The 24,676-nt window shown below is 47.2% G+C and overlaps 1 protein-coding gene across 1 annotated transcript in view; it reads right to left on the reverse strand.

Annotated features, from left to right (window-relative positions):
* Positions 1–24,676, reverse strand: part of gpc5a (glypican 5a) — a 306,601-nt gene that overhangs the window by 276,128 nt on the left and 5,797 nt on the right. Inside the window, exon 2 of the mRNA XM_036972358.1 lies at positions 2,544–2,705. Within this exon, the coding sequence (XP_036828253.1) occupies positions 2,544–2,705 (162 nt within the window). The remainder of the gene's footprint in view (positions 1–2,543; positions 2,706–24,676) is intronic.

Consider the following 24,676-nt stretch of genomic DNA (forward strand, 5'->3'; position numbering starts at 1 on the left):
CACCACACACACACCTGGTCTTCATGAAACATCCTCTCCTACTACAGAATCAGTCTCCCCTGAGAGGCTGGTTGTGTTTCATCTCCAGGTCGTAAAGTCCCTCCACGTCTCCGGGACAATACCCAGGCTGCCCTGGGACAATGCCAGGCCGGTGCCTGCTGACTGGGGCACTAGAGGAGCTCTATTCTTCTCTCCCAGGTTTGTCCTGGGTCCATGGCAACCGACCTGTGCTATCCCAGGTTTGTCCTGGGTCCATGGCAACCAACCTGTGCTGTCCCAGGGTCCCGCTGGGCTGGCGACGGAACACTGACAAGGGGCTGCTATTAAATCAGGGGGTGGAGGTGGGGTGGACGATGAGACATGAAGTATACAGGGAACAGAGACAGGAGAACAGACTGGACCAATTACCTTAAAGGAGGTGACTATGTCTCTCTGTCTGTCTGCCCACCCTTTCTATGGTAGAACAGACTGGACCAATTGATTTAAAGGAGGTGACTATGTCTCTGTCTGTCTCCCTGCCCACCCTTTCTATGGTAGAACAGACTGGACCAACTATCTTAAAGGAGGTGACTATATCTCTGCCTCTCTCTCTGCCTCCCTGCCCACCCTGTCTATGGTAGAACACACAGCAGCCAACATCTGACCCCGTGTCTCAGACAGTAACTGACCCGGTGTCTTCGTGTCTCAGACAGTAACTGACCCGGTGTCTCCGTGTCTCAGACTGTAACTGACCCGGTGTCTCCGTGTCTCAGACAGTAACTGACCTGGTGTCTCAGACTGTAACTGCATGTCATATTGCACCCAGCTGACAGACCACAGCAGTCAACAACTGAACAAGAGCTTACAGGCCGCTCCAGGACCCAGAGCCCGCCCCAAAGGCCGCCCCAGGGCCAAGAGCCCGCCCCAAAGGCCGCCCCAGGGCCCAGAGCCCGCCCCAAAGGCCGCCCCAGGGCCCAGAGCCCGCCCCAAAGGCCACCCCGGGGACCGCCCCAAAGGCCACCCCGGGGACCGCCCCAAAGGCCACCCCGGGGACCGCCCCAAAGGCCACCCCGGGGACCGCCCCAAAGGCCACCCCGGGGACCGCCCCAAAGGCCACCCCGGGGACCGCCCCAAAGGCCACCCCGGGGACCGCCCCAAAGGCCACCCCGGGGACCGCCCCAAAGGCCACCCCGGGGCCTAGAGCCCGAATAAACTCTTAAAGACCTAGTAATATTTTACACCAATAGCAGTCAATATCAATCGTCACCTTATTTCAGTCTCATCTGAAAGTTGTAAATTCTTGGTTATCTTCACGAACCCTGCCTAACAAGTTGAATCAGTAATGCAAAATTGGGTTTAATTATTTATTTACTAAATACCTAACGAATTACATATACACAGAATCAATCATACCTTGATTACAAATGACGTTATAAAGGAAAACGTCCCTAGTGGACGGAACAGATATGACAGCTGGTTACACAAAGAAAAGGGATATTGGGTTTGAGTGAAAGAGCGGGAAGACTGAGGAACAAAGGGAGATGCGATGTCTCTATCGTAAATACAGTATCTTATGCATTCTAAATAACCGCCCATTTGGAAAAGGAAAATGCAATGAATATTTACTCTGAGCTGCGCTTCAATAGGTTGGTGGTAGATGGAAGGCCGCGTTGCCCAACAGAGTCCTTTGAAGAGTGTCTCTGGTGGTGAACGGGAAACGTTGTAGTGTCATCGTTAGGTGGTAGACGGGATACTCTGTCTGCCCTTTCCTAGCCCAGGTTTTTAGCTGCTGTTGCTAACTCAACGGCTAGGATGTCTCACTTCTTTAGTGAATAAGAGTTCAAAGTTCATACCATTCACAAGCAAAGCTCACGCTCAGGTTGGCTTAGTTCTGTAGTTGACATGTTAGTCCTTTTTAATGTATGGACCGTCGTCCTCACGTCCTCGGAACAGGAGGTTACATTGTCGTCATGGCTTTATATAGGAAGGGAGAGGAGGGCGTGTTTCATTGGTTATAACCAATGTCTCTTCACGTGGGCGGGCCACTGAGTCGGGCCTAATTCACTCATGAAAACCCAATTCTCACATTTTAGAAGCTAAAATCACATTTAATTCCATCACAATTTCATATTCAAACATTTAAATTGCACAACAATTCCATGTGAATCTGATAACTATAATGTGTAGACTTTCCACTGTAGCCTCCAGGCCAGCAGCAGGACAGTAGTCACCCTTTGCCTTGACAGCTCTGCACACTCTTGGCATAATACATGAAGAAAAACCCTTGGATGAATAGGTGTGACTGGTATTGTATATATATCCCTAGATACTCAGTCACTGAACCAGTGAACCAGACTAGTCACTGAACCAGACTAGTCACTGAACCAGACTAGTCACTGAACCAGACTAGCCACTGAACCACTGAGCCTAATCTCTAGATCAGAGGGGGAGGACAGACCAGGCTCTGTTTGCTGTGGGCCCCGGCAGACAAAGTCCCTCACTCAACACATGGAGCGCCTGCTTTGCTGCACTCCTCCCACCCCAGTCTCCCTCCGTCCACTCACCTTGGAAGGCTGCTACGTTCCTGGAGATGAGGAACTTGAGGCTGGCGGAGGAGGTCTGGAGGAGGTTCTGAACATCCCGCCGGGCCGCCACCTGATACCTCTCCTCCATCTTCTTAGAACAGCATGTCAGGTTCCTGGACTGGCACACCTGGAGGTCCGAACCTGGAGTGGAATAAATGACTGTTACTCCGTTGTTTTGCCTCATTACATGAACAGGTCTTCCAAGAGAGAGAGGGTTCTGGAACATTAGGTCTTCCATTGTGGTCATAGAGAGAGAGGGTTCTGGAACATTAGGTCTTCCATTGTGGTGATAGAGAGAGAGGGTTCTGGAACATTATGTCTTCCATTGTGGTCATAGAGAGAGAGAGGGTTCTGGAACATTATGTCTTCCATTGTGATCATAGAGAGAGAGAGGGTTCTGGAACATTAGGTCTTCCATTGTGATCATAGAGAGAGAGAGGGTTCTGGAACATTATGTCTTCCATTGTGATCATAGAGAGAGAGGGTTCTGGAACATTAGGTCTTCCATTGTGGTCATAGAGAGAGGGTTCTGGAACATTATGTCTTCCATTGTGATCGTAGAGAGAGAGCGAGAGAGAGAGGGTTCTGGAACATTAGGTCTTCCATTGTGGTCATAGAGAGAGAGGGTTCTGGAACATTAGGTCTTCCATTGTGATCATATAGAGAGAGGGTTCTGGAACATTATGTCTTCCATTGTGGTCATAGAGAGAGAGGGTTCTGGAACATTAGGTCTTCCATTGTGGTGATAGAGAGAGAGGGTTCTGGAACATTAGGTCTTCCATTGTGGTGATAGAGAGAGAGGGTTCTGGAACATTATGTCTTCCATTGTGGTCATAGAGAGAGAGAGGGTTCTGGAACATTATGTCTTCCATTGTGATCATAGAGAGAGAGAGAGGGTTCTGGAACATTAGGTCTTCCATTGTGATCATAGAGAGAGGGTTCTGGAACATTAGGTCTTCCATTGTGATCATAGAGAGAGAGAGAGAGAGAGAGGGTTCTGGAACATTAGGTCTTCCATTGTGATCATAGAGAGAGGGTTCTGGAACATTAGGTATTCCATTGTGATCATAGAGAGAGAGAGAGGGTTCTGGAACATTATGTCTTCCATTGTGGTCATAGAGAGAGAGAGGGTTCTGGAACATTATGTCTTCCATTGTGATCATAGAGAGAGAGAGAGGGTTCTGGAACATTAGGTCTTCCATTGTGGTGATAGAGAGAGAGAGAGAGAGAGAGAGAGAGGGTTCTGGAACATTATGTCTTCCATTGTGGTCATAGAGAGAGAGGGTTCTGGAACATTAGGTCTTCCATTGTGATCATATAGAGAGAGGGTTCTGGAACATTATGTCTTCCATTGTGGTCATAGAGAGAGAGAGGGTTCTGGAACATTATGTCTTCCATTGTGGTCAGAGAGAGAGAGAGAGAGAGAGAGAGAGAGAGAGAGAGAGAGAGAGAGAGAGAGAGACAGAGAGAGAGGGTTCTGGAACATTATGTCTTCCATTGTGATCATAGAGAGAGAGAGAGAGGGTTCTGGAACATTATGTCTTCCATTGTGATCATAGAGAGAGAGAGAGAGAGAGGGGGTTCTGGAACATTAGGTCTTCCATTGTGGTCATAGAGAGAGGGTTCTGGAACATTATGTCTTCCATTGTGATCGTAGAGAGAGAGAGAGAGAGAGAGAGAGAGAGAGAGAGAGAGAGAGAGAGAGGGTTCTGGAACATTATGTCTTCCATTGTGATCATAGAGAGAGAGCGTTCTGGAACATTAGGTCTTCCATTGTGATCATAGAGAGAGAGGGTTCTGGAACATTAGGTATTCCATTGTGATCAGAGAGAGAGGGGGTTCTGGAACATTATGTCTTCCATTGTGATCATAGAGAGAGAGAGAGAGAGAGAGAGAGAGAGAGAGAGAGAGAGAGAGAGAGAGAGAGAGAGAGAGAGAGAGAGAGAGAGAGAGAGGGTTCTGGAACATTAGGTCTTCCATTGTGATCATAGAGAGAGAGAGAGAGAGAGGGTTCTGGAACATTAGGTCTTCCATTGTGATCATAGAGAGAGAGAGGGTTCTGGAACATTATGTCTTCCATTGTGGTCATAGAGAGAGGGTTCTGGAACATTAGGTCTTCCATTGTGATCATATAGAGAGAGGGTTCTGGAACATTATGTCTTCCATTGTGATCATAGAGAGAGAGGGTTCTGGAACATTAGGTCTTCCATTGTGATCATATAGAGAGAGAGAGAGGGTTCTGGAACATTAGGTCTTCCATTGTGATCATAGAGAGAGAGGGTTCTGGAACATTAGGTCTTCCATTGTGATCATAGAGAGAGAGAGAGAGAGAGAGAGAGAGAGAGAGAGAGAGGATTCTGGAACATTAGGTCTTCCATTGTGATCATAGAGAGAGAGAGAGAGAGAGAGAGGGTTCTGGAACATTAGGTCTTCCATTGTGATCATAGAGAGAGGGTTCTGGAACATTAGGTCTTCCATTGTGATCATAGCGAGAGAGAGAGAGGGTTCTGGAACATTAGGTATTCCATTGTGATCATAGAGAGAGAGAGAGAGAGAGAGAGAGAGAGGGTTCTGGAACATTAGGTATTCCATTGTGATCATAGAGAGAGGGTTCTGGAACATTAGGTCTTCCATTGTGATCATAGCGAGAGAGAGAGAGGGTTCTGGAACATTAGGTATTCCATTGTGATCATAGAGAGAGAGAGAGAGAGAGGGTTCTGGAGCATTAGGTCTTCAATTGTGATCATAGAGAGAGAGAGGGTTCTGGAACATTAGGTCTTCCATTGTGGTCATAGAGAGAGGGTTCTGGAACATTATGTCTTCCATTGTGATCATAGAGAGGGTTCTGGAACATTAGGTCTTCCATTGTGATCATAGAGAGAGAGAGGGTTCTGGAACATTAGGTCTTCCATTGTGATCATATAGAGAGAGAGGGTTCTGGAACATTAGGTCTTCCATTGTGATCATAGAGAGAGAGAGAGGGTTCTGGAACATTAGGTCTTCCATTGTGATCATAGAGAGAGAGAGGGTTCTGGAACATTAGGTCTTCCATTGTGATCATAGAAAGAGAGAGGGTTCTGGAACATTAGGTCTTCCATTGTGATCATAGAGAGAGAGAGGGTTCTGGAACATTAGGTCTTCCATTGTGATCATAGAGAGAGAGAGGGTTCTGGAACATTAGGTCTTCCATTGTGATCATAGAGAGAGAGAGAGGGTTCTGGAACATTAGGTCTTCCATTGTGATCATAGAGAGAGAGAGGGTTCTGGAACATTAGGTCTTCCATTGTGGTCATAGAGAGAGAGGGTTCTGGAACATTAGGTCTTCCATTGTGATCATAGAGAGAGAGGGTTCTGGAACATTAGGTCTTCCATTGTGATCATAGAGAGAGGGTTCTGGAACATTAGGTCTTCCATTGTGATCATAGAGAGAGAGAGGGTTCTGGAACATTGTTTACATCCATTCTGAATGGATGAGTATGGCTGAAGTGGCATTGCTCAGCCAGACAGTACTATGCTTTAATATGAGAGATGCTGTTTCATCCTCAGGTCTTTCTACTGCTGACATACATAGGAGAGGAGCTAGAGATGAATGTCATTCACTAATTATTTCCCCCTCCTTAACCCACTGGGCCGATTACTGCCAGACAGCCGCCACGTGGCAGTAAAACCTGCCAGACAGCCGCCACGTGGCAGTAAAACCTGCCAGACAGCCGCCACGTGGCAGTAAAACCTGCCAGACAGCTGTCAACATGAAGCCACATCACTAGGGCCCTATGTCACATGACTTGGATTTGAACCTGTATTTAAACCGTTTTCAACAAACGGTCCACTTCATGTCACATGGTCCAGTAACATCCTCAGACAAGTGCTGTCATTTTTTGGTGTAATTCTCATTTTTGGAAAAGGCTTAGAATTTAAAAAAAGGTTAAAATCTTGGTCATGTGACATGATCGTCCAAGACACAGAGCCCTACAGACATCACATAAGAGATATGTCACATGAATACATTGATCTCCGTCAAGAGACAGAGCCCTACAGACATCACATAAGAGGTATGTCACATGAATACATTGATCTCCGTCAAGAGACAGAGCCCTACAGACATCACATAAGAGGTATGTCACATGAATACATTGATCTCCGTCAAGACAGACAGCATCACTTAGCGGTCAGTAGCACCACTGTCTGAGGCTCGTAGTGGTCTCTTCTATCGAGCCTCCTGGATGATACAGGACTACATCCTCACCACTGTCTGAGGCTCGTAGTGGTCTCTTCTATCGAGCCTCCTGGATGATACAGGACTACATCCTCACCACTGTCTGAGGCTCGTAGTGGGCTCTTCTATCGAGCCTCCTGGATGATACAGGACTACATCCTCACCACTGTCTTGAGGCTCGTAGTGGTCTCTTCTATCGAGCCTCCTGGATGATACAGGACCACGTCCACACAGATGGTCTACGTGTTGAAACAAGCTCAGGGGCAGAAGGCAGATTTGTGTGAAAGCAATCAGGAGTCTTGCCGTTATCACCTCGACACCTCGACAATGTCCACACATTTGCCACTACGTGTGGCAAAGCTACCGGCTCGCCTTGGAAACACACACACCACACACACACACACACAGGGGACAATCAAAACAACTTTTTGTTTTTACTCTAAAAAAAGGGTTTTCAGACAGACGTGCTGAAACAGTGTCTTTGGCAGCTCTTCCCTCCATTCTATCAGACAACCTGTACTGTGTGTTGTTAGAGCGGGTTAGTCACTCAGAGGAGGAGATGGCACACGTTAACACATTCCTTCTCATCTAGATAAGACTACATGAAAAGATCCTCAGAGGCCTGATTTTATCTTTCCACTTAAAGAGACCACAGAAACTGGACTCGGTCCAACGCGCTGAGAGGCTCTGCTTGGATCTATAGTCTATATACACGTGTAGTTTAAGGTGAGAGGCTCTGCTTGGATCTATAGTCTATATACACGTGTAGTTTAAGGTGAAAGACTATAGATCCAACCAGAGCCTATATACACGTGTAGTTTAAGGTGAAAGACTATAGATCCAACCAGAGCCTATATACACGTGTAGTTTAAGGTGAGAGGCTCTGCTTGGATCTCTAGTCTATATACACGTGTAGTTTAAGGTGAGAGGCTCTGCCTGGATCTATAGTCTATATACACGTGTAGTTTAAGGTGAAAGACTATAGATCCAACCAGAGCCTATATACACGTGTAGTTTAAGGTGAAAGACTATAGATCCAACCAGAGCCTATATACACGTGTAGTTTAAGGTGAAAGACTCTGCTTGGATCTCTAGTCTATATACACGTGTAGTTTAAGGTGAAAGGCTCTGCTTGGATCTATAGTCTATATAGACGTGTAGTTTAAGGTGAAAGGATCTATAGTCTATATACACGTGTAGTTTAAGGTGAGAGGCTCTGGTTGGATCTATAGTCTATATACACGTGTAGTTTAAGGTGAAAGGCTCTGCTTGGATCTCTAGTCTATATACACGTGTAGTTTAAGGTGAAAGGCTCTGGTTGGATCTCTAGTCTATATACACGTGTAGTTTAAGGTGAGAGGCTCTGCTTGGATCTCTAGTCTATATACACGTGTAGTTTAAGGTGAAAGGCTCTGGTTGGATCTCTAGTCTATATACACGTGTAGTTTAAGGTGAGAGGCTCTGCTTGGATCTCTAGTCTATATACACGTGTAGTTTAAGGTGAAAGACTATAGATCCAACCAGAGCCTATATACACGTGTAGTTTAAGGTGAGAGGCTCTGCTTGGATCTCTAGTCTATATACATGTGTAGTTTAAGGTGAAAGGCTCTGGTTGGATCTCTAGTCTATATACACGTGTAGTTTAAGGTGAAAGGATCTGGTTGGATCTATAGTCTATATACACGTGTAGTTTAAGGTGAAAGGATCTCTAGTCTATATACACGTGTAGTTTAAGGTGAAAGGATCTCTAGTCTATATACACGTGTAGTTTAAGGTGAGAGGCTCTGCTTGGATCTCTAGTCTATATACACGTGTAGTTTAAGGTGAGAGGCTCTGCTTGGATCTCTAGTCTATATACACGTGTAGATTAAGGTGAAAGACTATAGATCCAACCAGAGCCTATATACACGTGTAGTTTAAGGTGAAAGACTATAGATCCAACCAGAGCCTATATACACGTGTAGTTTAAGGTGAGAGGCTCTGCTTGGATCTCTAGTCTATATACACGTGTAGTTTAAGGTGAAAGGCTCTGGTTGGATCTCTAGTCTATATACACGTGTAGTTTAAGGTGAAAGGATCTGGTTGGATCTATAGTCTATATACACGTGTAGTTTAAGGTGAAAGGATCTCTAGTCTATATACACGTGTAGTTTAAGGTGAAAGGATCTCTAGTCTATATACACGTGTAGTTTAAGGTGAGAGGCTCTGCTTGGATCTCTAGTCTATATACACGTGTAGTTTAAGGTGAGAGGCTCTGCTTGGATCTCTAGTCTATATACACGTGTAGTTTAAGGTGAGAGGCTCTGCTTGGATCTCTAGTCTATATACACGTGTAGTTTAAGGTGAGAGGCTCTGCTTGGATCTCTAGTCTATATACACGTGTAGATAAGGTGAAAGGCTCTGCTTGGATCTCTAGTCTATATACACGTGTAGTTTAAGGTGAGAGGCTCTGCTTGGATCTCTAGTCTATATACACGTGTAGTTTAAGGTGAAAGGCTCTGCTTGGATCTATAGTCTATATACACGTGTAGTTTAAGGTGAGAGGCTCTGCTTGGATCTATAGTCTATATACACGTGTAGTTTAAGGTGAAAGACTATAGATCCAACCAGAGCCTATATACACGTGTAGATTAAGGTGAAAGACTATAGATCCAACCAGAGCCTATATACACGTGTAGTTTAAGGTGAAAGACTATAGATCCAACCAGAGCCTATATACACGTGTAGTTTAAGGTGAAAGACTATAGATCCAACCAGAGCCTATATACACGTGTAGTTTAAGGTGAAAGGCTCTGGTTGGATCTATAGTCTATATACACACGTGTAGTTTAAGGTGAGAGGCTCTGCTTGGATCTCTAGTCTATATACACGTGTAGTTTAAGGTGAAAGGATCTCTAGTCTATATACACGTGTAGTTTAAGGTGAGAGGCTCTGCTTGGATCTCTAGTCTATATACACGTGTAGTTTAAGGTGAGAGGCTCTGCTTGGATCTCTAGTCTATATACACGTGTAGTTTAAGGTGAGAGGCTCTGCTTGGATCTCTAGTCTATATACACGTGTAGTTTAAGGTGAGAGGCTCTGCTTGGATCTCTAGTCTATATACACGTGTAGATAAGGTGAAAGGCTCTGCTTGGATCTCTAGTCTATATACACGTGTAGTTTAAGGTGAGAGGCTCTGCTTGGATCTCTAGTCTATATACACGTGTAGTTTAAGGTGAAAGGCTCTGGTTGGATCTCTAGTCTATATACACGTGTAGTTTAAGGTGAAAGGCTCTGGTTGGATCTCTAGTCTATATACACGTGTAGTTTAAGGTGAGAGGCTCTGCTTGGATCTATAGTCTATATACACGTGTAGTTTAAGGTGAAAGACTATAGATCCAACCAGAGCCTATATACACGTGTAGTTTAAGGTGAGAGGCTCTGCTTGGATCTCTAGTCTATATACACGTGTAGTTTAAGGTGAGAGGCTCTGCTTGGATCTATAGTCTATATACACGTGTAGTTTAAGGTGAAAGACTATAGATCCAACCAGAGCCTATATACACGTGTAGATTAAGGTGAAAGACTATAGATCCAACCAGAGCCTATATACACGTGTAGATTAAGGTGAGAGGCTCTGCTTGGATCTATAGTCTATATACACGTGTAGTTTAAGGTGAAAGACTATAGATCCAACCAGAGCCTATATACACGTGTAGTTTAAGGTGAGAGGCTCTGCTTGGATCTCTAGTCTATATACACGTGTAGTTTAAGGTGAGAGGCTCTGCTTGGATCTCTAGTCTATATACACGTGTAGTTTAAGGTGAGAGGCTCTGCTTGGATCTCTAGTCTATATACACGTGTAGTTTAAGGTGAGAGGCTCTGCTTGGATCTCTAGTCTATATACACGTGTAGTTTAAGGTGAGAGGCTCTGCTTGGATCTCTAGTCTATATACACGTGTAGTTTAAGGTGAGAGGCTCTGCTTGGATCTCTAGTCTATATACACGTGTAGTTTAAGGTGAAAGGCTCTGGTTGAATCTCTAGTCTATATACACGTGTAGATAAGGTGAGTTCCAGATGAGTCAGGCCATTTCCACGAGTCAATACGAGTCAATAGGGTCTCATATTACAAATGGTTTTGAAACACAGCATCTCCTTTCATTGGTGATAAGACTGATTCGCCCCCGAGGTCTGTTCCATGGACTAAAAATCCCTTTTCACATCACCAATATTGTTTAGAGCAGGGGTCACCAACAGGTGAGCTACCTGTAACTAGCAGCCCACCTATGAGCAGCTAGCCAAGCTATTCTGAAAGGTTACACCATACACCAGGGGTCACCAACAGGCTAGGGTTAGGGGTTAAGGTTAGGGGTTAAGGTTAGGGTTAAGGGTTAGGGTTAGCTACCAGCAGCCCACCTATGAGCAGCTAGCCAAGCTATTCTGAAAGGTTACACCATACACCAGGGGTCACCAACAGGCTAGGGTTAGGGGTTAAGGTTAGGGGTTAAGGTTAGGGTTAAGGGTTAGGGTTAGCTACCAGCAGCCCACCTATGAGCAGCAGGCCAAGCAATTCTGAAAGGTTACACCATACACCAGGGGTCTCCAGCAGGCTAGGGTTAGGGGTTAAGGTTAGGGTTAAGGTTAGGGGGGTTAGGGTTAGCTACCAGCCCACCTATGAGTAGCTCACAATACTATTCTGAAAGGTTACACCATACACCAGGGGTCTCCAGCAGGCTAGGGTTAGGGGTTAAGGTTAGGGTTAAGGTTAGGGGGGTTAGGGTTAGCTACCAGCCCACCTATGAGTAGCTCACAATACTATTCTGAAAGGTTACACCATACACCAGGGGTCTCCAGCAGGCTAGGGTTAGGGGTTAAGGTTAGGGTTAAGGTTAGGGTTAAGGTTAGGGTTAAGGGTTAGGGTTAGCTACCAGCTGGTTAAAAAGACAAACCTAACACAACATCATCCCACCCCTGGTCAGCCACTATTGGTTAAAAAGACAAACCTAACACAACATCATCCCACCCCTGGTCAGCCACTATTGGTTAACAAGACAAACCTAACACAACATCATCCCACCCCTGGTCAGCCACTATTGGTTAAAAAGACAAACCTAACACAACATCATCCCACCCCTGGTCAGCCACTATTGGTTTAAAAAGACAAACCTAACACAACATCATCCCACCCCTGGTCAGCCACTATTGGTTAACAAGACAAACCTAACACAACATCATCCCACCCCTGGTCAGCCACTATTGGTTAACAAGACAAACCTAACACAACATCATCCCACCCCTGGTCAGCCACTATTGGTTAACAAGACAAACCTAACACAACATCATCCCACCCCTGGTCAGCCACTATTGGTTAAAAAGACAAACCAAAAAAACTTTCCCAATTGAATGTTAACTGTAAAGTAGTTTTACCTGGCAGAAGTACGAGGAAGTATATCACGAGGAAGTATGTCACGAGGAAGTAGGTCACGAGGAAGTAGGTCACGAGGAAGTAGGTCACGAGGAAGTAGGTCACGAGGAAGTAGGTCACGAGGAAGTAGATCACGAGGAAGTAGATCACGAGGAAGCGCAATTAAAAGGGCCAGGTGAGCAATTAAAGGGCCAGGTGAGCAATTAAAGGTGAGCAATTAAAGGGCCAGGTGAGCAATTAAAGGTGGCCAGGTGAGCAATTAAAGGTGAGCAATTAAAGGGCCAGGTGAGCAATTAAAGGTGAGCAATTAAAGGGCCAGGTGAGCAATTAAACTGCTGTACCTACCCTGACTCTGTTGCAAGAGAAGTGACAACATTTCCCTCATTAAAATAAATTCACGTTAGCAGGCATTATTAACTAAATATGCAGGTTTAAAAATATATACTTGTGTATTGATTTTAAGAAAGGCGTTGATGTTTATTGTTAGGTACATGTTGGAGCAACGACGGCCCTTTTTCGAGAATGTGCACCGCATCGATTATATGCAACGCAGGACACGCTAGATAAACTAGTAATATCATCAACCATGTGTAGTTAACTAGTGATTATGATTGATTGTTTATAAGGTAAGTTTAATGCTAGCTAGCAACTTACCTTGGCTTACTGCATTCGCGTAACAGGCAGGCTCCTCTGGAGTGCAATGTAATCAGGTGGTTAGAGCGTTGGACTTGTTAACCGAAAGGTTGCAAGATCGAATCCCAGAGCTGACAAGGTCGTTCTGCCCCTGAAGGAGGCAGTTAACCCACCGTTCCTAGGCCGTCATTGAAAATAAGAATGTGTTCTCAACTGACTTGCCTAATTAAATAAAGATTAAATAAAGGTGTAAAATAATAAATAAAAAAAATTAAATGTAAAAATATAAAAAAATCCCCCCCAAAAAATACCGATTTTCGAATGTTACAAAACTTTAAAATCGGCCTTAATTAAATCGGCCATGTCGCAAAGTAATTACAATTTAGCAGATTAACACTGGAATGATAGATGTCAAGATGAGGATGTGCAAGTAGAGATACTGGTGTGCAAAAGAGCAGAAAAGTAAATAAAATAAAAACAGTATGGGGATGAGGTAGGTAGATTGGGTGGGCTATTTACCGATGGACTATATACAGCTGCAGCGATCGGTTAGCTGCTCAGATAACTGATGTTAAAAGTTAGTGAGGGAAATGTAAGTCTCCAGCGATTTTTGCAATTCGTTCCAGTCACAGGCAGCAGAGAACTGGAAGGAAAGGCGGACAATTGGCTAAACTAAAACTCTTTAACATCATCCTCAGCTCTGGCATCTTCGCCAATATCTGGAACCAAGGACTGATCACCTCAATCCACAAAAGCGGAGACAAATTTGACCCCGATAACTACCATGGGATATTAGTCAACAGCAACCTTGGGAAAATCCTCTGCATTATCATTAACAGCAGACTCATACATTTCCTCAGTGAAAACAATGAGGTGGGTAGATTGGATGGGCTCCTGTCGACTGTATGACCACATTACAGACACATATTACCCACACACCCACAAAGACTATGAAAAGAAATCTAAACATCGATATATACTCCTATATCTGTTAGGTGAAATACCACAGTGTGCCATCACAGCAGCTAGATGTGTGGCCTGTTGCCACAAGGGGCAACCAGTGGGGAACCAACACTGTAAATACAACCCATATATACAGTGCCTTGCCAAAGTATTCAGCCCCCTTGAACTTTGCGACCTTTTGCCACATTTCAGGCTTCAAACATAAAGATATAAAACTGTATTTTTTTGTGAAGAATCAACAACAAGTGGGACACAATCATGAAGTGGAACGACATTTATTGGATATTTCAAACTTTTTTAACAAATCAAAAACTGAAAAATTGGGCGTGCAAAATTATTCAGCCCCTTTACTTTCAGTGCAGCAAACTCTCTCCAGAAGTTCAGTGAGGATCTCTGAATGATCCAATGTTGACCTAAATGACTAATGATGATAAATACAATCCACCTGTGTGTAATCAAGTCTCCGTATAAATGCACCTGCACTGTGATAGTCTCAGAGGTCCGTTAAAAGCGCAGAGAGCATCATGAAGAACAAGGAACACACCAGGCAGGTCCGAGATACTGTTGTGAAGAAGTTTAAAGCCGGATTTGGATACAAAAAGATTTCCCAAGCTTTAAACATCCCAAGGAGCACTGTGCAAGCGATAATATTGAAATTTTTTATTTCACCTTTATTTAACCAGGTAGGCTAGTTGAGAACAAGTTCTCATTTGCAACTGCGACCTGAAATGGAAGGAGTATCAGACCACTGCAAATCTACCAAGACCTGGCCGTCCCTCTAAACTTTCAGCTCATACAAGGAGAAGACTGATCAGAGATGCAGCCAAGAGGCCCATGATCACTCCGGATGAACTGCAGAGATCTACAGCTGAGGTGGGAGACTCTGTCCATAGGACAACAATCAGTCGTATATTGCACAAATCTGGCCTTTATGGAAGAGTGGCAAGAAGAAAGCCATTTCTTAAAGATATCCATAAAAAGTGTCGTTTAAAGTTTGCCACAAGCCACCTGGGAGACACACCAAACATGTGGAAGAAGGTGCTCTGGTCAGATGAAACCAAAATGGAACTTTTTGGCAACAATGCAAAACGTTATGTTTGGCGTAAAAGCAACACAGCTGAACACACCATCCCCACTGTCAAACATGGTGGTGGCAGCATCATGGTTTGGGCCTGATTTTCTTCAGCAGGGACAGGGAAGATGGTTAAAATTGATGGGAAGATGGATGGAGCCAAATACAGGACCATTCTGGAAGAAAACCTGATGGAGTCTGCAAAAGACCTGAGACTGGGACGGAGATTTGTCTTCCAACAAGACAATGATCCAAAACATAAAGCAAAATCTACAATGGAATGGTTCAAAAATAAACATATCCAGGTGTTAGAATGGCCAAGTCAAAGTCCAGACCTGAATCCAATCGAGAATCTGTGGAAAGAACTGAAAACTGCTGTTCACAAATGCTCTCCATCCAACCTCACTGAGCTCGAGCTGTTTTGCAAGGAGGAATGGGAAAAAATTTCAGCCTCTCGATGTGCAAAACTGATAGAGACATACCCCAAGCGACTTACAGCTGTAATCGCAGCAAAAGGTGGAGCTACAAAGTATTAACTTAAGGGGGCTGAATAATTTTGCACGCCCAATTTTTCAGTTTTTGATTTGTTAAAAAAGTTTGAAATATCCAATAAATGTCGTTCCACTTCATGATTGTGTCCCACTTGTTGTTGATTCTTCACAAAAAATACAGTTTTATATCTTTATGTTTGAAGCCTGAAATGTGTCAAAAGGTTGCAAAGTTCAAGGGGGCCGAACACTTTCGCAAGGCACTGTATATCGGTTCACAGCAGCTAGATGTGTGGCCTGTTGCCACAAGGGGCAATCAGTGGAGAACACTGTAAATACAACCAATATATATATATATATCGGTTTAGTTTCCCTTTCATACTTCAACTACTTGTACATTTTTTACATTAGACAATAACATGTCTATTCTTTTAACAATGTTTGTGAGTGCCATGTTAACTAATGTTTCCCTTGTTAATTCCCCATTTTGTTTGTCTACTCTGTTTGATGTGGCTGTGTAAACATGTTTCCCCATGCCAATAAAGCTCTTTGAATTGAAATGGAGAGAGGCAGAGGGGTGGAGGAGAAGAGGAGGAGGAGAGAGAGAGAGGCAGAGAGGAGGAGGAGAGAGAGGCAGAGAGGAGGAGGAGGAGGAGAGAGAGAGGCAGAGAGGAGGAGGAGGAGAGGAGGAGGAGGAGAAAGAGAGGCAGAGAGGAGGAGGAGGAGGAGGAGAGAGAGAGGCAGAGAGGAGGAGGAGGAGGAGAGAGAGAGGCAGAGAGGAGGAGGAGGAGAGAGTAGCGGCAGAGAGGAGAGGCAGTCAGAGTAGCGGCAGAGAGGAGAGGCAGTCAGAGTAGCGGCAGAGAGGAGAGGCAGTCAGAGTAGCAGAGAGGAGAGAGGAGAGGCAGTCAGAGTAGCGGCAGAGAGGAGAGGCAGTCAGAGTAGCGGCAGAGAGGAGAGGCAGTCAGAGTAGCGGCAGAGAGGAGAGGCAGTCAGAGTAGCGGCAGAGAGGAGAGGCAGTCAGAGTAGCGGCAGAGAGGAGAGGCAGTCAGAGTAGCGGCAGAGAGGAGAGGCAGTCAGAGTAGCGGCAGAGAGGAGAGGCAGTCAGAGTAGCAGAGAGGAGAGAGGAGAGGCAGTCAGAGTAGCACAGAGGAGAGGCAGTCAGAGTAGCAGAGAGGAGAGGCAGTCAGAGTAGCAGAGAGGAGAGGAGAGGCAGTCAGAGTAGCAGAGAGGAGAGGCAGAGAGGAGAGGCAGAGAGGAGAGGCAGTCAGAGTAGCAGCAGAGGAGAGGCAGTCAGAGTAGCAGCAGAGAGGAGAGGCAGAGAGGAGAGGCAGAGAGGAGAGGCAGAGTAGAGGCAGTCAGAGTAGAGGCAGTCAGAGTAGAGGCAGTCAGAGGAGAGGCAGTCAGAGGAGAGGCAGTCAGAGTAGAGGCAGTCAGAGGAGAGGCAGTGAGAGGAGAGGCAGTGAGAGGAGAGGCAGAGAGGAGAGGCAGTCAGAGCAGCAGAGAGGAGAGGCAGTCAGAGTAGCAGAGAGGAGAGGCAGTCAGAGTAGCAGAGAGGAGAGGCAGTCAGAGTAGCAGAGAGGAGAGGCAGTCAGAATAGCAGAGAGGAGAGGCAGAGAGGAGAGGCAGAGAGGAGAGGCAGTCAGCCCACAGCTCAGCTTTATTTACTAAGTGGTCCATTGTCAGATGTTGCAGACGGACGAGACGGTCAGACGGTCAGACGGACGAGACGGTCGAGACGTCAGACGGTCAGACGGTCGAGACGTCAGACGGACGAGACGTCAGACGTCTGCTCTCTGCCCCCTCTTCAATTCTGCTAAGAAAAATTCAGAGAGCTGGTGATCCAGTAGAACAGAACCAGAGCTGGTGATCCAGTAGAACAGAACCAGAGCTGGTGATCCAGTAGAACAGATCCAGAGCTGGTGATCCAGTAGAACAGATCCAGAGCTGGTGATCCAGTAGAACAGATCCAGAGCTGGTGATCCAGTAGAACTGAACCGCATTCAGTCAGTGAGCTGGTGATCCAGTAGAACAGAACCGCATTCACTCAGTGAGCTGGTGATCCAGTAGAACAGAACCAGAGCTGGTGATCCAGTAGAACAGAACCAGAGCTGGTGATCCAGTAGAACAGAACCAGAGCTGGTGATCCAGTAGAACAGATCCAGAGCTGGTGATCCAGTAGAACAGAACCAGAGCTGGTGATCCAGTAGAACAGATCCAGAGCTGGTGATCCAGTCGAACAGAACCAGAGCTGGTGATCCAGTAGAACAGATCCAGAGCTGGTGATCCAGTAGAACAGATCCAGAGCTGATGATCCAGTAGATCAGAACCAGAGCTGGTGATCCAGTAGAACAGAACCAGAGCTGGTGATCCAGTAGAACAGATCCAGAGCTGGTGATCCAGTAGAACAGATCCAGAGCTGGTGATCCAGTAGAACAGATCCAGAGCTGGTGATCCAGTAGAACTGAACCAGAGCTGATGATCCAGTAGAACAGAACCAGAGCTGGTGATCCAGTGGAACAGAACCAGAGCTGGTGATCCAGTAGAACAGAACCAGAGCTGGTGATCCAGTAGAACAGATCCAGAGCTGGTGATCCAGTAGAACAGAACCAGAGCTGATGATCCAGTAGAACAGAACCAGAGCTGGTGATCCAGTAGAACAGAACCAGAGCTGGTGATCCAGTAGAACAGATCCAGAGCTGGTGATCCAGTAGAACAGAACCGCGTTCAGAAACACCTATAAAACAGCAGATCAACCAGCATGTGTGGTATAATGATGGCGTCCTGGATAGTGATGCTAAGAAAACAAACCATGCTACTATATCTGGGAGATGAATCAAGAGAGATATTTTTACCTTCATAGTTCCAGAATTAGTCACAGAACACCGGAGGCAGTGTTTCCCCTAGTTAGATATTCAAGGTGGAGTGCGGAGGCCACCAAAACAACACCCTTGGCCTCTGGCTATGGAAGCACAACCAAGATTGTCAGACACCAAAACAATCCATCTAAAATAATCCAATTCAGACACATACATCTTTAAAAACTAAGTGAGAACCCTCTGTATGTATTGAGTTGAACTAAGTGATGAATCTGTCCTGTTGACTTAACTTTTAAACTAAATAAGGTGTTTATCCCTGAAGGAGCAGCACACACAGCTACAGAGCAGTACTGTTGTTCTGTACACAGAACCTCTAGATGTCATGTGATCTTTAGAACCTCCAAAAACAACAACAACAGCCCTTTATCCTGGAACCCAACCAAAACATGGCTGTGTCTGACATGGCCCACTAGACACTAAACAACAACAACAACAGCCCTTTATCCTGGAACCCAACCAAAACATGGCTGTGTCTGACATGGCCCACTAGACACTAGACAACAACAACAACAACAGCCCTTTATCCTGGAACACAACCAAATCATGGCTGTGTCTGACATGGCCCACTAGACACTAAACAACAACAACAACAGCCCTTTATCCTGGAACACAACCAAATCATGGCTGTGTCTGACATGGCCCACTAGACACTAAACAACAACAACAACAGCCCTTTATCCTGGAACACAACCAAAACATGGCTGTGTCTGACATGGCCCACCTAGACACTAAACAACAACAACAACAGCCCTTTATCCTGGAACACAACCAAAACATGGCTGTGTCTGACATGGCCCACTAGACACTAAACAACAACAACAACAACAGCCCTTTATCCTGGAACACAACCAAATCATGGCTGTGTCTGACATGGCCCACTAGACACTAAACAACAACAACAACAACAGCCCTTTATCCTGGAACCCAACCAAAACATGGCTGTGTCTGACATGGCCCACCTAGACACTGGTCAAAGAGCGGTGCCCGGACAGAGGGAAAATAAGGATGCCATTTCAGACGCAGTATAACCACAAACCAGAGCTGGACAAAGTGCCTCAGTGTGCTCTGCGAGTCCAGTGTTGGGCAGGCAGCTGTGTCAACACAGATTAATATTATCTTTCGGCTAATGGCTTCTGTAAATGTTCTCCAGTCAAGTGCATTGTCCAAAACATGACGAATGATGTGTAGAAAACGGTATGGGATCTGATGGTTCATCAGAGACCCTGGAGATAGAATACTGAGACCCCGTAGATAGAATACCGTAGATAGAACGCTGAAGCCCTGTAGATAGAACGCTGAAGCCCTGTAGATAGAACGCTGAAGCCCTGTAGATAGAACGCTGAAGCCCTGTAGATGGAACGCTGTAGATAGAACACTGAAGCCCTGTAGATAGAACACTGAAGCCCTGTAGATAGAACACTGAAGCCCTGTAGATAGAACACTGAAGCCCTGTAGATAGAACACTGAAGCCCTGTAGATAGAACACTGAAGCCCTGTAGATTGAACGCTGAAGCCCTGTAGATTGAACGCTGAAGCCCTGTAGATTGAACGCTGAAGCCCTGTAGATTGAACGCTGAAGCCCTGTAAATTGAACACTGTAGATAGAATACTGTAGATAGAATACTGTGGCCCTGTAGATGGAATGCTGTAGATAGAATACTGAGGCCCTGTAGATAGAATACTGAGACCCTGTAGATAGAATACTGTAGATAGAATACTGAGACCCTGTAGATGGAATGCTGTAGATAGAATGCTGAAGCCCTGTAGATAGAATGCTGAAGCCCTGTAGATAGAATGCTGAAGCCCTGTAGATAGAATGATGTAGATAGAATACTGTGGCCCTGTAGATGGAATGCTGTAGATAGAATACTGAAGCCCTGTAGATAGAATACTGTAGATAGAATACTGTGGCCCTGTAGATGGAATGCTGTAGATAGAATACTGAAGCCCATCTGTCAAGTACTGCAACACTATGAGCCCATGACCCCAGCCTCATCCTGATAACCACCTGCTGCAACACTATGACCCCATGACCCCAGCCCCATCCTGATAACCACCTGCTGCAACACTATGACCCCATGACCCCAGCCTCATCCTGATAACCACCTGCTGCAACACTATGAGCCCCATGACCCCCAGCCCCATCCTGATAACCACCTGCTGCAACACTATGACCCCATGACCCCAGCCTCATCCTGATAACCACCTGCTGCAACACTATGACCCCATGACCCCAGCCTCATCCTGATAACCACCTGCTGCAACACTATGAGCCCCATGACCCCCAGCCCCATCCTGATAACCACCTGCTGCAACACTATGACCCCATGACCCCAGCCCCATCCTGATAACCACCTGCTGCAACACTATGAGCCCCATGACCCCCAGCCCCATCCTGATAACCACCTGCTGCAACACTATGACCCCATGACCCCAGCCCCATCCTGATAACCACCTGCTGCAACACTATGACCCCATGACCCCAGCCTCATCCTGATAACCACCTGCTGCAACACTATGAGCCCCATGACCCCAGCCCCATCCTGATAACCACCTGCTGCAACACTATGACCCCATGACCCCAGCCTCATCCTGATAACCACCTGCTGCAACACTATGACCCCATGACCCCAGCCTCATCCTGATAACCACCTGCTGCAACACTATGACCCCATGACCCCAGCCTCATCCTGATAACCACCTGCTGCAACACTATGACCCCATGACCCCAGCCCCATCCTGATAACCACCTGCTGCAACACTATGACCCCATGACCCCAGCCTCATCCTGATAACCACCTGCTGCAACACTATGACCCCATGACCCCAGCCTCATCCTGATAACCACCTGCTGCAACACTATGACCCCATGACCCCAGCCTCATCCTGATAACCACCTGCTGCAACACTATGACCCCATGACCCCACCCTGATAACCACCTGCTGCAACACTATGACCCCATGACCCCAGCCTCAATCTGATAACCACCTGCTGCAACACTATGACCCCATGACCCCATGACCCCAGCCTCATCCTGATAACCACCTGCTGCAACACTATGACCCCATGACCCCAGCCTCAATCTGATAACCACCTGCTGCAACACTATGACCCCATGACCCCATGACCCCAGCCCCATCCTGATAACCACCTGCTGCAACACTATGACCCCATGACCCCAGCCTCATCCTGATAACCACCTGCTGCAACACTATGACCCCATGACCCCAGCCCCATCCTGATAACCACCTGCTGCAACACTATGACCCCATGACCCCAGCCTCAATCTGATAACCACCTGCTGCAACACTATGACCCCATGACCCCAGCCTCATCCTGATAACCACCTGCTGCAACACTATGACCCCATGACCCCAGCCTCAATCTGATAACCACCTGCTGCAACACTATGACCCCATGACCCCATGACCCCAGCCCCATCCTGATAACCACCTGCTGCAACACTATGACCCCATGACCCCAGCCTCATCCTGATAACCACCTGCTGCAACACTATGAGCCCATGACCCCAGCCTCATCCTGATAACCACCTGCTGCAACACTATGACCCCATGACCCCAGCCCCATCCTGATAACCACCTGCTGCAACACTATGACCCCATGACCCCAGCCTCATCCTGATAACCACCTGCTGCAACACTATGACCCCATGACCCCAGCCCCATCCTGATAACCACCTGCTGCAACACTATGACCCCATGACCCCAGCCTCATCCTGATAACCACCTGCTGCAACACTATGACCCCATGACCCCATGACCCCAGCCTCATCCTGATAACCACCTGCTGCAACACTATGACCCCATGACCCCAGCCTCATCCTGATAACCACCTGCTGCAACACTATGACCCCATGACCCCAGCCTCATCCTGATAACCACCTACTGCAACACTATGACCCCATGACCCCAGCCTCATCCTGATAACCACCTGCTGCAACACTATGACCCCATGACCCCAGCCTCATCCTGATAACCACCTGCTGCAACACTATGACCCCATGACCCCAGCCTCATCCTGATAACCACCTGCTGCAACACTATGACCCCATGACCCCAACCTCATCCTGATAACCACCTGCTGCAACACTATGACCCCATGACCCCAGCCTCATCCTGATAAACACCTGCTGCAACACTATGACCCCATGACCCCAGCCTCATCCTGATAACCACCTGCTGGAACACTATGACCCCATGACCCCAGCCTCAACCTGATAACCACCTGCTGCAACACTATGACCCCATGACCCCAGCCTCATCCTGATAACCACCTGCTGCAACACTATGACCCCATGAGCCCAGCCTCAATCTGATAACCACCTGCTGCAACACTATGACCCCATGACCCCATGACCCCAGCCTCATCCTGATAACCACCTGCTGCAATACTATGACCCCATGACCCCAGCCTCAATCTGATAACCACCTGCTGCAACACTATGACCCCATGACCCCATGACCCCAGCCTCATCCTGATAACCACCTGCTGCAACACTATGACCCCATGACCCCAGCCTCATCCTGATAACCACCTGCTGCAACACTATGACCCCATGACCCCATGACCCCAGCCTCATCCTGATAACCACCTGCTGCAACACTATGACCGCATGACCCCAGCCTCAATCTGATAACCACCTGCTGCAACACTATGACCCCATGACCCCAGCCTCATCCTGATAACCACCTACTGCAACACTATGACCCCATGACCCCAGCCTCATCCTGATAACCACCTGCTGCAACACTATGACCCCATGACCCCATGACCCCAGCCTCATCCTGATAACCACCTGCTGCAACACTATGACCCCATGACCCCAGCCCCATCCTGATAACCACCTGCTGCAACACTATGACCCCATGACCCCAGCCTCATCCTGATAACCACCTGCTGCAACACTATGACCCCATGACCCCAGCCTCATCCTGATAACCACCTGCTGCAACACTATGACCCCATGACCCCAGCCTCAATCTGATAACCACCTGCTGCAACACTATGACCCCATGACCCCATGACCCCAGCCTCATCCTGATAACCACCTGCTGCAACACTATGACCCCATGACCCCAGCCTCAATCTGATAACCACCTGCTGCAACACTATGACCCCATGACCCCAGCCCCATCCTGATAACCACCTGCTGCAACACTATGACCCCATGACCCCAGCCTCATCCTGATAACCACCTGCTGCAACACTATGAGCCCATGACCCCAGCCTCATCCTGATAACCACCTGCTGCAACACTATGACCCCATGACCCCAGCCTCATCCTGATAACCACCTGCTGCAACACTATGACCCCATGACCCCAGCCTCATCCTGATAACCACCTGCTGCAACACTATGACCCCATGACCCCAGCCTCATCCTGATAACCACCTACTGCAACACTATGACCCCATGACCCCAGCCTCATCCTGATAACCACCTGCTGCAACACTATGACCCCATGACCCCAGCCTCATCCTGATAACCACCTGCTGCAACACTATGACCCCATGACCCCAGCCTCATCCTGATAACCACCTGCTGCAACACTATGACCCCATGACCCCAGCCTCATCCTGATAACCACCTGCTGCAACACTATGACCCCATGACCCCAGCCTCATCCTGATAACCACCTGCTGCAACACTATGACCCCATGACCCCAGCCTCATCCTGATAACCACCTGCTGGAACACTATGACCCCATGACCTCAGCCTCATCCTGATAACCACCTGCTGCAACACTATGACCCCATGACCCCAGCCTCATCCTGATAACCACCTGCTGCAACACTATGACCCCATGACCCCAGCCTCAATCTGATAACCACCTGCTGCAACACTATGACCCCATGACCCCATGACCCCAGCCTCATCCTGATAACCACCTGCTGCAACACTATGACCCCATGACCCCAGCCTCAATCTGATAACCACCTGCTGCAACACTATGACCCCATGACCCCATGACCCCAGCCTCATCCTGATAACCACCTGCTGCAACACTATGACCCCATGACCCCAGCCTCATCCTGATAACCACCTGCTGCAACACTATGACCCCATGACCCCATGACCCCAGCCTCATCCTGATAACCACCTGCTGCAACACTATGACCCCATGACCCCAGCCTCATCCTGATAACCACCTGCTGCAACACTATGACCCCATGACCCCAGCCTCAATCTGATAACCACCTGCTGCAACACTATGACCCCATGACCCCAGCCCCATCCTGATAACCACCTGCTGCAACACTATGACCCCATGACCCCAGCCTCATCCTGATAACCACCTGCTGCAACACTATGACCCCATGACCCCAGCCTCATCCTGATAACCACCTGCTGCAACACTATGACCCCATGACCCCAGCCTCATCCTGATAACCACCTGCTGCAACACTATGACCCCATGACCCCATGACCCCAGCCT

Source organism: Oncorhynchus mykiss, unplaced genomic scaffold, assembly GCF_013265735.2.
Source record: "Oncorhynchus mykiss isolate Arlee unplaced genomic scaffold, USDA_OmykA_1.1 un_scaffold_144, whole genome shotgun sequence".
Taxonomy (NCBI): Eukaryota; Metazoa; Chordata; class Actinopteri; order Salmoniformes; family Salmonidae; genus Oncorhynchus; species Oncorhynchus mykiss.